Genomic DNA, 13306 nt, shown 5'->3' on the forward strand with positions numbered 1-13306 from the left:
TTCCCCCCATTAATGCTACATAAAGTCGTGGTGCATCTCATGGTCAGGAGTGACTTGGGGTTGTAGTGAATTATGGTAATATATTTTAGATTGGCCTCAGACTTTTAAACTTTCCACAGTGTTTAATTGCACAAACTGCAGTGTTTTAACTAGTTTTTGGTCTTTTTGTTACTATAAATAATGCTCTGTTAGATGCCGTGGTGCACCAGTGTCAGCATATCTATGACTTAGTGGGGAGTGTGTGTTGGAAAGACACAGTGGAACAGGCTCTTGCAGTCATGTATTTGTGCGGTCCCCATGCCTGCCCAGAGCCAGGCTCTGTTGGCCCTGTCCTGGCAGGGGACGCAGACAAGAAACCCAAGGGAGCCCTGATTGCTGGAGTTTGATGTGTGGCCAAGTGAGGACAATGGATGGAGGGAGGGACTTCCTGGCCAGACTTTATGGGTGGCTTTTCCTGCCTTCACCCTCAGCCCTCATTTGTCCCTGTTGTTTGTTTTCCTTCCTTCTTTCTTTCCTTCCTTCCTTCCTTCCTTCCTTCCTTCCTTCCTTCCTTCCTCCCTTCCTCCCTTCCTCCCTTCCTCCCTTCCTCCCTTCCTCCCTTCCTCCCTCCCTCCTTCCCTCCCTCCCTCCCTTCCTTTTTCTGAACTCCTAGAGATGAAGAAAGCCTTTTGGAGTCTGGGAAGACTCGTTACAGCATTCTTGGGTGCCATTTTGCTTTTCAAGCCCAGGTCCTTCCCAGTTTGCAATCTTTCAGGGGATGTCCTTATCAAAATGAGCCCCAGCTGTGGCCAGTTTACGTGGTGGTCAGAGCTTGGCTGCTTGGCCTGCTCCAGCTCTTTTCTTATAAGCATAACCATAGGATGTGTATGGTCAAACTTCGTGACTTGGAAGAGGATCATGATGAGGACTAAACATATAATAATAATCAATATAGCAGTCAACATGGCTCTGCAGCTGGGCTGAGCTTTCTCCTTATTAACGATTGATTTCAACCAGGAGGCTGCTGTCTTTACCTGGAATGGCTTTTTAAAGTGCTCACACCCTTTGACCTTCTCTGCCCTTCTATGACTCTCTCCTAAAGAAATATCACTATGTGTGAAGATTTCATTCTGGAGTTGGTCATTACAGGAAAAACTGGAAACAGTCTAAATGCCTACTGATAGGCAATGATGATACAAGTGATGGTGCATCCAACAATACAGGATTATGTGGGCATTGAAACTGAGGAAGGAGATGTAGGTCAACTGAAATGAAAAGATGTTCCTAATATATTGTTTAGTGCCATAGCAATTATAAGTTGCACGTCTTGTGTGATGGCATATTTGTAAATATGTGGTTGTACATATATGAAGAAATTCAAGATTGTTTAATGATATGAAGGAAACACTTATAATGTCAAGTGAACAACGCAAGACTTGAAAACAAAAGAGATAAACTCCATGTCAGGGACATCCGTCCTAGTAAGTTCAAACTTTCAAATGGTCATGGCTGTTCAAAGAGAGAATGGACTGCTCCAGAGTTAGTAAGCTCCCTGTCAGTGAGGGAGTTCAAGGGTGAGTCTTAGTAAGGAGCAGGGATGGGCTGGCAATCAAAGCATTAGGGATTGGGTGAAGGGATCTTTCAGTCTTTCAAACAGAGCCACCATTCCCACGGTCCAGGGCCTGACCCTGAGACCCGGGCTGGACAAAATATGGACCGTGGTTAGAAAACAAATGGATACAGAAATGATTTGCCTGCTTTTGATGCATACATTGAGGGAGTAGTAACTGAACAGTGTCATTATTAGGAAATTATTGTGTGCTTATGGCAGGTTGGGATACACCATCGTGGAGGCACATTTACACATGATCTACATGCCTTTGAAGTCATAGGGAGAGCATTATGTAAGCATAACTCTTTGAGAATTAAAGCAGAAGACTCATTTTCCAACCCTGAGCCTGTGGTATGTGGGCAGAGAAAACATTTCAAAGCTTTGAAGGGGATTGGCATCCATTTCCTTTTTAAAACTGCCCGAAAGCCCCTAGCCCAGTGAGCTCTGGTTCCCAGAGAGCCGGACAGCACCTGTGGGCCCATAGGATTATGGGAAAAAGTGAGGATGAATGATCTCAGTGGGGAAGGAAGTTCAGGCCTGTCTGTTGTCTGGCAAGTGTCCAGGCTTTCTGGAAAAGGTGCTTCCTAAACTGAGTCTTGAGGAGACAGTAGGTGTTGTCTGGAAGAAGGCGGAGACAGGAAACAGTGTGCCTGAGGCACGAACTGTCAGGAGCGAGGAGGAAGCTCAGCCCAGCTGCAGTGCTGTGTGGGGAGTGGAGGCTCAGGAGGTGAGCATGGAGAGGGTGGTGAGGGCCAGCTCACCGGTGGAATGGTGGAATCCAGGCTTGGCGCTGGGAGCTGCGGCCTGTATTGCTGTCTCACAGGCAGACACTTTAAATGTGGAGGGGGAGGGGACAGCGTATACCCACTGGGGAGCCAGAGGATAGTTTGCAGAAAGTGCTTCCCGGTTCTCCGTTCCTCCTTTCGGCCATCTCCCCCACCTCACCCAACAAAACGCAGGTTTGTGTGGTGTCCATACCAGAACAAATCTCCACCTTGTGGACAATTCAGGGATTACAGGTCTAGAAAGGACATAGTTCCTCATTTATTAGTTCAATAAATATTTTCTAAGAATTCAAATGAGCCAACGTGCTGGGTGGGATAAGGCGCTCTCAGTCAGGAGGAAAGAAGAGAAATGCGAACAGATGATCACCGAATGCTCAGAGGTGTGAATCAGCCTGAAGCAATGGGGCGGGTGAGCAAAGTCAGGGAAGGCTTCACAGAAGGGACGCTGAGCTGGGTCAAGTAGGGAGCAGAGGTCATTAGAGACCACCTCTGACAGTCTCACCTTACAGAGGGAGTTACTGCAGCACAGCATAGGAAGGGACTTGCTCAAAGTCACGAAGCTCTTCAGGGCAGAGCTGGGGTGGGTTCCTGGGTGTCCCAGCCCAGGGGCGGCCTGCATTTCAGTTTAGTTTCCTTTGGTTTAAATGAGTCCCCTCCTGGTGTTCTAGAAATGGCCTTTGCAGGGTCCTGTCTGTCCCCATGCAGCCCCATCCCAGCAATTTGCCTAGCCTGCCTTCTGGTGCAGTAATCTTTTCCTTCATTCTCCTTATTTCATCTGTGATCAATTGAAAAGTACCAAAACCCTCCCCAGGGGGGACATTGTGCTTAAGTCAGAATTTTGGCCAACCTGGGAAGAGGGTACAGGGTGTGCCCTTCAAGTGTCTATCCTCGGGGACTAGCATACTTCTTGGCACACAGGTACTTCGTAAATATTTGTGACATGCATGAATGAGTGAGGGCAGGGGAGGTAGGTGGCGCCTGAGAGGTCTCCTGTGAACCTACCCAGAATTGAGTCTGGTCTGGGAAGATAAAATGGACCAGGTCACAAGTCACTGAATGCCCAGCTAAGGAGTTTGTCTTTATTCTGCCAGCAGGGGGTGTCAGCCCTGTTTGTGACAGTTAGGACAGGACCTGAATATAGGTTAGTTTCATTCTTCAAAGATAGGAAAAATGTTCTTTCTCAAGAGTCATACCCACCCAGAAAGTCTTTGATATTACTTAATAGAGAAATTGCACTAGGTCTTCCAGATACCTGGATTCTTTTGTTTCTCAGTTTAATAATTAAGCCCTATGTCTACAGAATAAATAGAGGCTATCCTGTGATAAGTTCCCAATGAACTGCTGAATTTCCTTCTGTCATGTCCCCGGAACTCTGAACCCTGCTGAGTACAGGGCTCAAGCACAGTAACCCTTCCTAACCTGGGTTCTGGTGTAATAGTCGGTCATCTCTTTCCTCACTCTCTGCCAGCTGACTGCAGCAGCAGCCCAGGGCTCCCGGAAAGAGGTCTGTAGTGGGTGCTATAAGGCTCTGCTCTATTCGATGTTGTATCAGGTGGATGAATTCAGCGAAAGTATTCAAATGCCCCAAAGCTCCAATGAATGTACATTGGATAGGAGAGGCAATGCTCAAAATGCTTGCATAGGTTAGAATGGTAGAGAGAAATCAAGTGTTGAAATAGTCTCCAGATATATGTTAAGTTTTACGTTTGGATTCAGCACTCAAATGAGAAGGTGTGAGAAGGAAAATGAAATCTACCTCACAGGGTTTACTCCTGGTTCAAGGGGGTCATGTCTGGAGCATGGTAGCCCCTTGAAATGGGTCCTTACTTCTGTAGATGAAGGTTTGCCGAACTTCAGCATTTTAGAACAATCATCCCCGTGTTTCTCCCACCTTAAGGTGGCTGCCTTCCCAACCTCCCCAGGGCCGTCATTGGCCGTTCAAAATGACCCTTCCTTAGTGGTGTGAAGAGAGACATCATGGAACTGAGAGGAAAACCACCATGATAATCCAAGGATTTAAAATATCCTTTTGAAGCCTGGGCAATGGAGCCAGGAAGCACCAGGCAGATGGGCGCTCCCAGAAGAGATAGCATCTCCACGTGCCTGGAAAGAAAAGAGCTTTGCAAGTCTTTTCCCTGAACGGTGTGGCATAGATGCACCAAGAACTGCTTTTTCCAGGGAAGGAAAAGACCTGGTTCTAAAGAAAACACGTTTACAGTGTTTCTAGGCATCCAATAAAAGAGTGATGTTGTACCTGATTTTTCATTTTTCATTCATTTTTTTCAATTTTGAGAACAAGCATTTATGGGGCATCCCCCTGCATCCTAGACTTTGTGCTGAATCAGATCTATCCTGGCTTCTAAGCCACTCTGACCTAGCAGGGGAGTTGAGACTTGGGCACAATTAACCGGGATGTGACTGTGTACTCGCAGCCATTCAGTACCCGGCAGACAACAGGCGCCCAATAATGGCTAATGTTCATTGAGTCTTCCTGTGTCAGGCACCCCCCTAAGTGTTCTATGTGTATTAGGTTATTTCCACTCTATGTCCACTTGTAGGTATACACTTACCTCAGACAAAACTGGGGATCTGAGAGGTTGACAGTGTAACTTGCCCAAAGTCACACAGCTAATAAATTGTGGAGGTGGCCCCAAAGGTGCCCACTCTGAACCACTGCACCAGACTGCTTCTCCATAAATATGAATGAAGAAAGAAGGCCTAAATATGTGCCATAAACAGATGGCAAGCCAAGAGAAATAGGATTCCTCCATGGTGATCAGGAGACACATCATGCCAGGTATTACACTGGAGGTAGGACTTAATGAACTTAAATGATGGTGGTGAGCGGAAGTGGGGAACGTGTTTGAGGTAGGACTAAAGGGTTGAGTGGCCGGAATCTGTCAGTTATGGTGCTTGCTCACTGCCTTCATGACCCTCTCCTGCTCCACTGCAGCTGATTAGACCAGAGCTGTTATGGACTGAATGGTGTCCCCCCAAATTCATATATTGAAGCCCTAATCCCAGTATCTTGGAATGTGACTGTATTTGGAGATAGGGCCTTAAAAAGGGTAATTAAGTTAAAATGGGGCCCTTCGGATGGGCCCTAATTCAATCTGAGGGGTGGCCGTATAAGAAGAGGAGACGACGACAGAGGAAGACACCGAGGGTGCACAGAGGAAGGGCCGTGTGAGGACACAGAGCAGGCAGCGCTCTGCAAGCCAAGGAGAGATGCCTCAGAGGAGACCAAACCTACTGGCTCCTTGATCTTGGACTTCCAGCTTCCAGAACTGTGAAAACATAAAGGTCTGTTGTTTAAGTCACCCAGTGTGCGGCATTTTGTTATGGCAGCCCTAGCGAACTAATGCAAGGGGTATGTGTTTGAGTCAAAGACAGAAAGGCGTATGGACTGGCCTATGACGTACCTGGGGGAAAAGGCAAACTAGGACAGAGCTTTTCTCTTGGTAATTAGAACTGGGGGGAAGCCTGGAAAGGAGCCAGTAGACGTTAGGGGTAGAGTTTGAGAGGACACCATGAACTGAAGTCAGGATGGTGACGAGTTGAAGCCAAGAGAGAGCAGAAACCAAAAGGAAGGAAAGGGCTTGTGCCACAGAAAAAATGCATTGAAGCAAAAATGCCAAGAGGCAGAGAGACAAGAGGAAGAAAGAGGGGGCGGAACCAGTCCCGAGTGCCTTTAGCTTCCAGCACCTTCCCAGTTTGGGTCCCAGCCCTTGCAGGGTGGTAATAGAAAACCCTTTTCACTCAAGGCAACTTGAGTGAGTCTGTTCCTCTTTCCTTAAAGATTTAGAGTAGCATGGAAGGCTATGTTTAGGGACGAAGAAGCAACTTAAACCCACAGACTTGCAGGAAACCAGTGGAGATTAGGCTGGAAGGTAGAAGCAACTTCTTGGAAGGCTAGGATTGGAGAGCTCGGGTGGGGAGTGCAGAGTACGGGAGGACGCACTGCAAAGTCTGAGCTGTGCTTTAGGGAGATGTATGTGTGCACCGAGCCCGAGACGGGGCTGCAGGGCCATTAGAGAGCTCTCATGGTCATCCAGATGGGAGGTGGAGAGGGCGGGACCTGGGGCAGCAGCAGCGCGAATGGAAAATAAGGTGTATGGACTAGGATTAGACAGAAGCTGTAGTCACCTCCAAAGTGTGTAATGGCTCTAACCTAGTAGAAGTTTATTCCTTACTCATGTAAAGTCTCAAATGGCGATTCCTAGTATCCTTGCGTGTTGATTCAGGGACCCAGGCTCCTTCCAGGTTGTGGCTCCACCATTCTGAGCACCAAGTCCAAGCTGGTAGGGGGGAAAGAGGAAGTGAACACGACACACTCACGTCCTGAGCCCTCTGATACATAGGTGAAGGGATGGACAAGAACCTCTGGGAAGCAAAATGAATGGAGTGAGAGAACGGGAGGAGCCGCAGACGCCATGTGGGTGCTGAGAGTGTGGGGGTGCCATTACCCGGCCTAGGAGCTGATGAATGCAGTGAACTGACAGAGAAGGACACCTACAGTCTCGTTCCCATTCCGTCCCTGAAGATCATATGGAACCAGTGTGGCCATTTGGAATCCATAGGCCACTCTGGTAACTGGGAAATCTTACCACATTATCCACTACGTACTGTAGATGGGGTTCAGTTTTGAACTTGTCTCCAGCCGCTCCTCCCAGCAAATGGGTGGCCTTGTTTCCAGAGAGAATCTTAAAGCCAGTGGTCCCATTTTCCTAGTTTATTGCCTTGAGGCAGAGTCCTACTTTATTGCCTATAGTAACTTTCACAGTTAGGCAAAGAGGCCTCAGCTGCTGGGCAAAGCTCTGATAGTTCAGGGGGCCAGTGCTTACAGCAGGGGCCTAAAAGAGGCAGCAAGAGCCCAGGAGAAAGGAAATCGGAGGGAAGCTCCTGCTTGTGCGGCGTGAGCATGGGAGGAAGAGCAGAAGAAGAGCCAACCGTGTTCTGAAACAAGGAAGAAGGCCGCTTGCCTGCTTTCATTTCTCTGGTAAATATTTGACTGGGTGTTTGCCTGTTCTGTGAGTTTTGTGGGTGCTGTGAAGAAAACTGGGCAGAACACCAGCGGATCAGACGCAGTCGTAACCAAGAGGCTGGAGAAGCTCAACGAACAATCTAGAGAAGCACATTGCTCCCCAGGACTGCAGGCGGTGCTTTCCTACCGAGATGCTGCCCACAAATGAGAGGTAAGTTACAGGACAAGGTTTCAGACGCGTTATGCTGGACACCCACATGTGCTGCAGCTGCCTTCTTTGATGTTGGTGTTTGTGGTAACCGGGAAGAAGGCATGGTTAGCTCCTTTGTCGGCAGGCTGGCACAGAGGAAGGAACCGTGGGTAGGATTCCTGGATGAGTGGACAGATTTCCCTTCGTCTTCAGTGTGGAACCACAGAGTGGAGTGGAAAGAGCCCAGAGATGGTGTTAGAGGACCTGGGTTTGAGTCCTGGCTCTGCAGTTTCTGACAAATCTCAAAGCCTCAGTTTCCTCATCTATAAATCAGGAGTACTAGCACCTGTCCTACCTAGCACAAAGGCTTGTGGAAATCATGAGAACAAGAATGTGAAAGATCTTAGAGAGCTTTAAAGTTCTGCCCAGATGACGGGAATTAAGAATTCTCACTCAAACATTTGAAAGTCTAATATTTAAGAACTGAAAAGGCTGTTCTAAATATACACAAAATAGAAGCATTGCTTTCTGGTATCGTAGCGTATCTGTTAGGATTGTTGAGGGACGCTGTGGAGGACGAAACAGAGAAAAGGAGTCATGCAAATACAAACAGGCATCATGAGAGTCACTTGGGAAAGGAGATGCCTGAATCCCAGGCACCAGGCAGGAAGGAGGAAGCCTCTGAGAGCAGTGCGTGGGAAGGGACATGTGACACGAAACAGACCGTAGGCCGTTTGAAGGACAGGCGGACAGAGAGCGGGGAGTCGGCTGCGTGGATAGGGCCATGCACTGGAACGTCTGAGGGAACTGCTCTCTTTTTCCCCCTCTCCAGCTGGGCTCCTAGACGGAAAGGCTACAAGGTTAGCAGGGGAGCTTAGTGCACTTCTAGGACGGTCCCTCTAGTGACAAGGTGGAGACTAGATTGGAGGGGGCCGTGCTGGAGGTAGGAGACCTGGCAGGAGGCTACTGGGAAGCCCAGGTGAAGATGACCTTGGCCTGGGCTAAGGTGGTAGCTGTAGGGATGGAGACGTGTCTGGATTCAGTAGGGATTGGAGAGGGGACTGGGCTTGATATGGGGGTGACTTGGAAAAGAGGGAGTTGAGGATGACTCTGGATCTCCAGCTTTGACTAAAGGGTGGGTGGTGGTGCCATTCCTGAGGTGAGGACCCCAGAGGAGGAACAGGTTGGAGACGGTGTTCAGTTGGGACATGTTGGCCTGGAGTGCCCATGGGACATCCGAAAGGAGATGACCACGAGGCAGGCAATTGACCCCATGGTGTGGACTCAAGAAAAGTCTATGCTGGACCCAAAGAACTTGGCCCATCCCGTGGTGCCAGTTGGGACTTCTTGCCCCCTTACACTCTTTTTTAAAAAATAGTTTACCATTTGCTTTTAACACTTTTTATTTATTTTTAAATTATTTTTTTCAGTTACAGTTGACATTCAACATTATTTTTCATTAGTTTCAGGTGTGCAGTATAGTGGTTAGACATCTAGATAATTTAGGAAGTGATCCCCCCGATTAGTACCCACCTGGCGCTATGCATAGTTGTTACATTACTGACTATATTCTCTATGCTGTACTTCCCATCCCCACACTATTTTGAAATTACCAATTGGTAGTTCTTAATCCCGCCACCTTTTTCACCCCACTCCCCTCCCCACATGACATTCTTTTGGAGTCAGCACGGTGCCCCCATGGCCTCCATGCGTCCGTCCCCTCCATCACGCTCGTCTCCATGCACACAGGATGCCTGTCCGGGCCCTTCTCACGGGCCGGGCTCAGGCCTGAGCGTGTTGTTCCGATTTGTCGAACAGGGAAGAGGAGCGAGTTCCTGTCCTCCTCGAGGAGCCCAGACTTGGACCGTTCTTCAATGTCTGAATGTAATTTTAGTGTGTGAATGCGTTTCCTGTTTAGAAAATATAACAAGGGTTCAATTTTCAGCTCTGCTGCCCTCTAGCTGAGTGACTTTGGGCATTTACTTGACCTCTCTAAGCTTCAGTTTTTTTCATCCGTGAAGTGGGAATAATAGTCCATGCAGCCTAAGTTGTGAAAGGAGTGAGATAATAACTATAAAGACCTTAGTCCAATGTCCGACACATGGCAAACCTTCAATAAATGCTGGCTGCTATTATTGTTATTTTATTAAGGGAAAGAAATGAAAATGAACATTGCTTTATGGACCATTAAGTAAGCGTGGCCAGGAGCCTTCTTCAGTTGCCAATTTTTTTCTTGTAGCTCTCTCTGAACTTTTCTGACATGCGTGAAACACCCCATGCACACCCTCTAAAGGAGGGTACCCACCTGGAGCCTCACTGTCCAGTAAGCTCAGAGTGAATGGGGGAGGTCAAGGCAAAGATGAATAAACAGAGATCTAAATACAGAGGGGGAGACAGGGAAGCCCTGGGAGGAAATGGAATAAAGACAGGCCAGGCACGAAAGGCCAAGTAGTACCTCATCTCTGGTCCTCAAAGCCTAAGTTACGACCTGTGTTTGAGTCCTACTGTGGACCAGTGACAGCCCCTCTCTGAAGATCCAGCGAGGCAGCATGGTGCCTGGGGAATGAGAATACTGTGTAAACTAAACTGTACAGCACTGTTCCTTCCCACAATGCGCGTAGCTCAGCGCAGGGGGAGATCCCACAGCTTGGCCCTGGTGCAGGGCTCTGTTCCCAATCTGGCTGAACTGATTCTATCTCTATGAGCTGGTTAACCAGCTGGCTCACTAGTGGAACCACGGCACCCAGCCAGTGTGTCTAGCTCCTTGGTACAGTGGCTCCTGTGTCTCCATAATGCCAGTGCCCGCCCAGGAGAGCACCCTCAGTGTCCGCTAAGGGCCAGGCTGCTGCTTGGAGTTCCCACTCCCACCTCGTGGAGCAGTCTGGGAGGCAGTGTTGGGAAGGTGGAAGCAAGCCTGAGAATCAGCATGCACAGTGCTTCTCAGTTAGCGAAGCACCATTCCTACCCGTTCTCTAATGATCTAGGGAAATGATGACATCACACCCATTCTACAGATGAGACAACCAGAGCTTCAGGGGAAGAATGACTCACCCCAGGTCGCAAGGTCTCTGACTCCAAATTTCAGGATCTGCCCTCCATGCACATGTGAGGACCCACACCAGGATGAAAATACCCCTATTCACACCCTCTGAAGGAGGGTACTGACCCAGAGCTGACCTTTCCTAGCTGTACAGCAAGGTCAAAATGAACAGTAGAGGTCAAGGTAAAGAAAAAAACAGAGTTGGACACACAGGGAAGAGAGAGGCTCTGAGAGAAAATGGAACAAAAACAAGGGGTCTTTGTGACTTTCGTTGTACAACTTACCCCTGATTCTCAGAGTCACAGAAAGTGACAGACAGAGACAAACCAACAGGCAATTAGAAAGAGAGATAGAAAAACACAGATGACTTTCTGGGAAGGCTGTCAGAGGCAGGCCTGAGGACAATAGAGGACCTGTAAGGTGATAGACGGCCTGTGTGGGCTTTATGATAGTCCTGGACTTAATTTTATTTTATTTGAAAACTGCAAGCTTTTTATTATGAAAGTGTGCAAACTTACATAAAAGAAGAGAGACTAGCATAAAGAACGCTCATATTCCCATCACCCAGCTGCCATAGTTGTCAACACATGGCAGTCTTGTTGTGCCTACACCCTCACCCACTCCCCCTCCTCCAGACAGCCTGTCATTTCATCACGGATTTCATTTCTGATGGGAAGTTTGCTTTCCCCCATGAAATTCTGAAAGCTCTGCACAAATGACCTGGCACACAAATCCACTCTCAGATCTTAATGAGTCCCTGCAAGTCTCGTGTTTTTGTTCTAAGAGAGCTCAGATCACCCTGGCCATAGGAACAGAAAATTACACTGAAGAGTCATAGAATGTGGCAGTTGGAAATTACTTGAGTGGTCAAGTCCTGGCTCCCCAATCCACTAGCTGGGTATGCTTGCACAGATTTGCTGATCTTTTGGTGCCTCAGTTTCCTCATCTGTGAAATGGGGTGATAATAGTACTTCTCATGGGGCTGTTGTGAGGATGAAATTTGTTAGTAAAAGTATAACCCTTAAAGCATAGCTTGGCACACAGTAGGCCCTTGAGCGATGTTAGCTTTCCATCCGTCCATTTAGGAAATATTAATGAGCACCTGCTGTTGCCACATGTCGGGCCAGGAGCCGGGCACATGGAGATGAATGCCCCACGGAGCTCCCCATCCAGTGAGGACACTGCCCCATGAAAAGACATTTCCAAACAGTGGTCTGGCTGCCGTGAAAGGGGGCTGGCTGCTGTGACAGTGGGCTAAGTTCCCAACAGTCTGGCCTTCTCCATTCACAAGTGACTAAACTGAGACTCAGGGGTCCCCTGAGCCACACTTATCAGCAGAGATGAGGTGGACTCAGCAGTCTTTCCTAGCTAGGACTCTTCTCATGAGGGTCTCAGAGGAGGCCTGCTGGCTTGGGATGGCAGTGGGCCATTCTAAGCCGGGGTGCCATGCTTGGGGCCACCCTGCCTGCAGCATGGAAGTGGGAGCGTGGTCATGGGGTCAAGTGGGCAGCTGCTCGGGCTACTGCTTAATCAGGCGAAGGACTTCAGTCCACTGTGTGGTCAGGGCCCCCAGGGCTAAGGAGTCCCTGACACCCCCACACCTAGCAGGAAGCCAGGGCTGCCAGGCAGGCTGCCCATGACATGCCCATGACACGCCCATAACTGGACTCAGGCTGGGGAGGGGTGCTCAGCCTGGAGAAGGGCTGACTCCACACATTCCAGAGACAGAAGAGTAGACAGGGTTTGGGGTGTTAGGAGGTAGAAACACAGCCAATGAGAGTCCCCTTTCAGCCCAACGAAAGGAAAACCCTTTTCTTTGGTCAGAGCTGTTCAAAAGCAGGGAAAGGATGGGAAAAGAAGATTAATACTCACTGAGCACGGAGGCACTTTTTCAGGGAAAAAAGAAGTAGAATGATACCTAGTTCCATCACTCAGAGGTAACCATTGTTCATAAATTGGGGATCATATTTTTTTGTTGTTTTTTTACTTAATAGTATATCATAAACACTTTTCCAAGGCATTGCCACTGGAAAGCAGACCTTCTAAATTTGGGGGTGCTGTTTTGCTGCTGCCCTGCAGATGTTGTCCACCTTTCAAGAGACCTGCTCCACTACTGCACCCACCGGGAAGGAGTAGGGGTCTCAGTGGCTGTCTGACTTGGGTGGACTCTGGTTCATGCTTCATCTGTTCACTGCCATGGCTGCTGGAGTGGAAGCGTAGCCCAGGGGGCACCAGACTCTGTAGCTATGAGCCCTGTATTTAGAGAACTGCACCACCCACCTTCCTTGAGCTGACCTGTTTCCTGCTACTACCAGACTAACTCTGGTTCAGCCTCTCCAAGAAGAAGACAGGCTCAGCAGCGAATCTGTGTCAGCAGGGTCACCCATTTAAAAGCGTCCAGTGGGTATGTATCTGCTGACACGAGAAATTTCCCTTCTTTTATTAAATGAACTGCCTTTCCTTTATTGATTAAGTGAAGAAATCAAGTTTAGTCTGATCCCATTTTTGCTTAAAACTATATAGGTTATAAACACATAATTGTGGGAGAAGAAAGAATTTTTATTTACTGATTCATACATTTGTAAATATTTTGGATGTTTTACAATGAGTGTATATTACATTCCAAACGTTACACACACATATGAGGGAGAGATTGAGAGAATCTTAGCATTCTGGTACATACATTCAGGTACCACTCTGATTATATCCTTAGCTT

At 48.2% G+C, this 13306-nt stretch overlaps 1 protein-coding gene across 2 annotated transcripts in view; it reads left to right on the forward strand.

The window, feature by feature from the left end:
• LOC109446085 (stimulated by retinoic acid gene 6 protein-like) overlaps positions 1–13306 on the forward strand; it is a 46241-nt gene that overhangs the window by 887 nt on the left and 32048 nt on the right. The window contains exon 1 of one of the 2 annotated variants that reach the window (XM_019729171.2): positions 7436–7571. The exons of the other annotated variant lie outside the window; for it this stretch is intronic. Within the exon in view, the coding sequence (XP_019584730.2) occupies positions 7552–7571 (20 nt within the window). The 5' untranslated portion in view covers positions 7436–7551. Of the gene's footprint in view, positions 1–7435; positions 7572–13306 lie in introns of those variants that run through there. 2 annotated transcript variants of the gene reach the window in all.

This window comes from Rhinolophus sinicus, linkage group LG04 (assembly GCF_036562045.2).
Source record: "Rhinolophus sinicus isolate RSC01 linkage group LG04, ASM3656204v1, whole genome shotgun sequence".
NCBI classification, from domain to species: domain Eukaryota; kingdom Metazoa; phylum Chordata; class Mammalia; order Chiroptera; family Rhinolophidae; genus Rhinolophus; species Rhinolophus sinicus.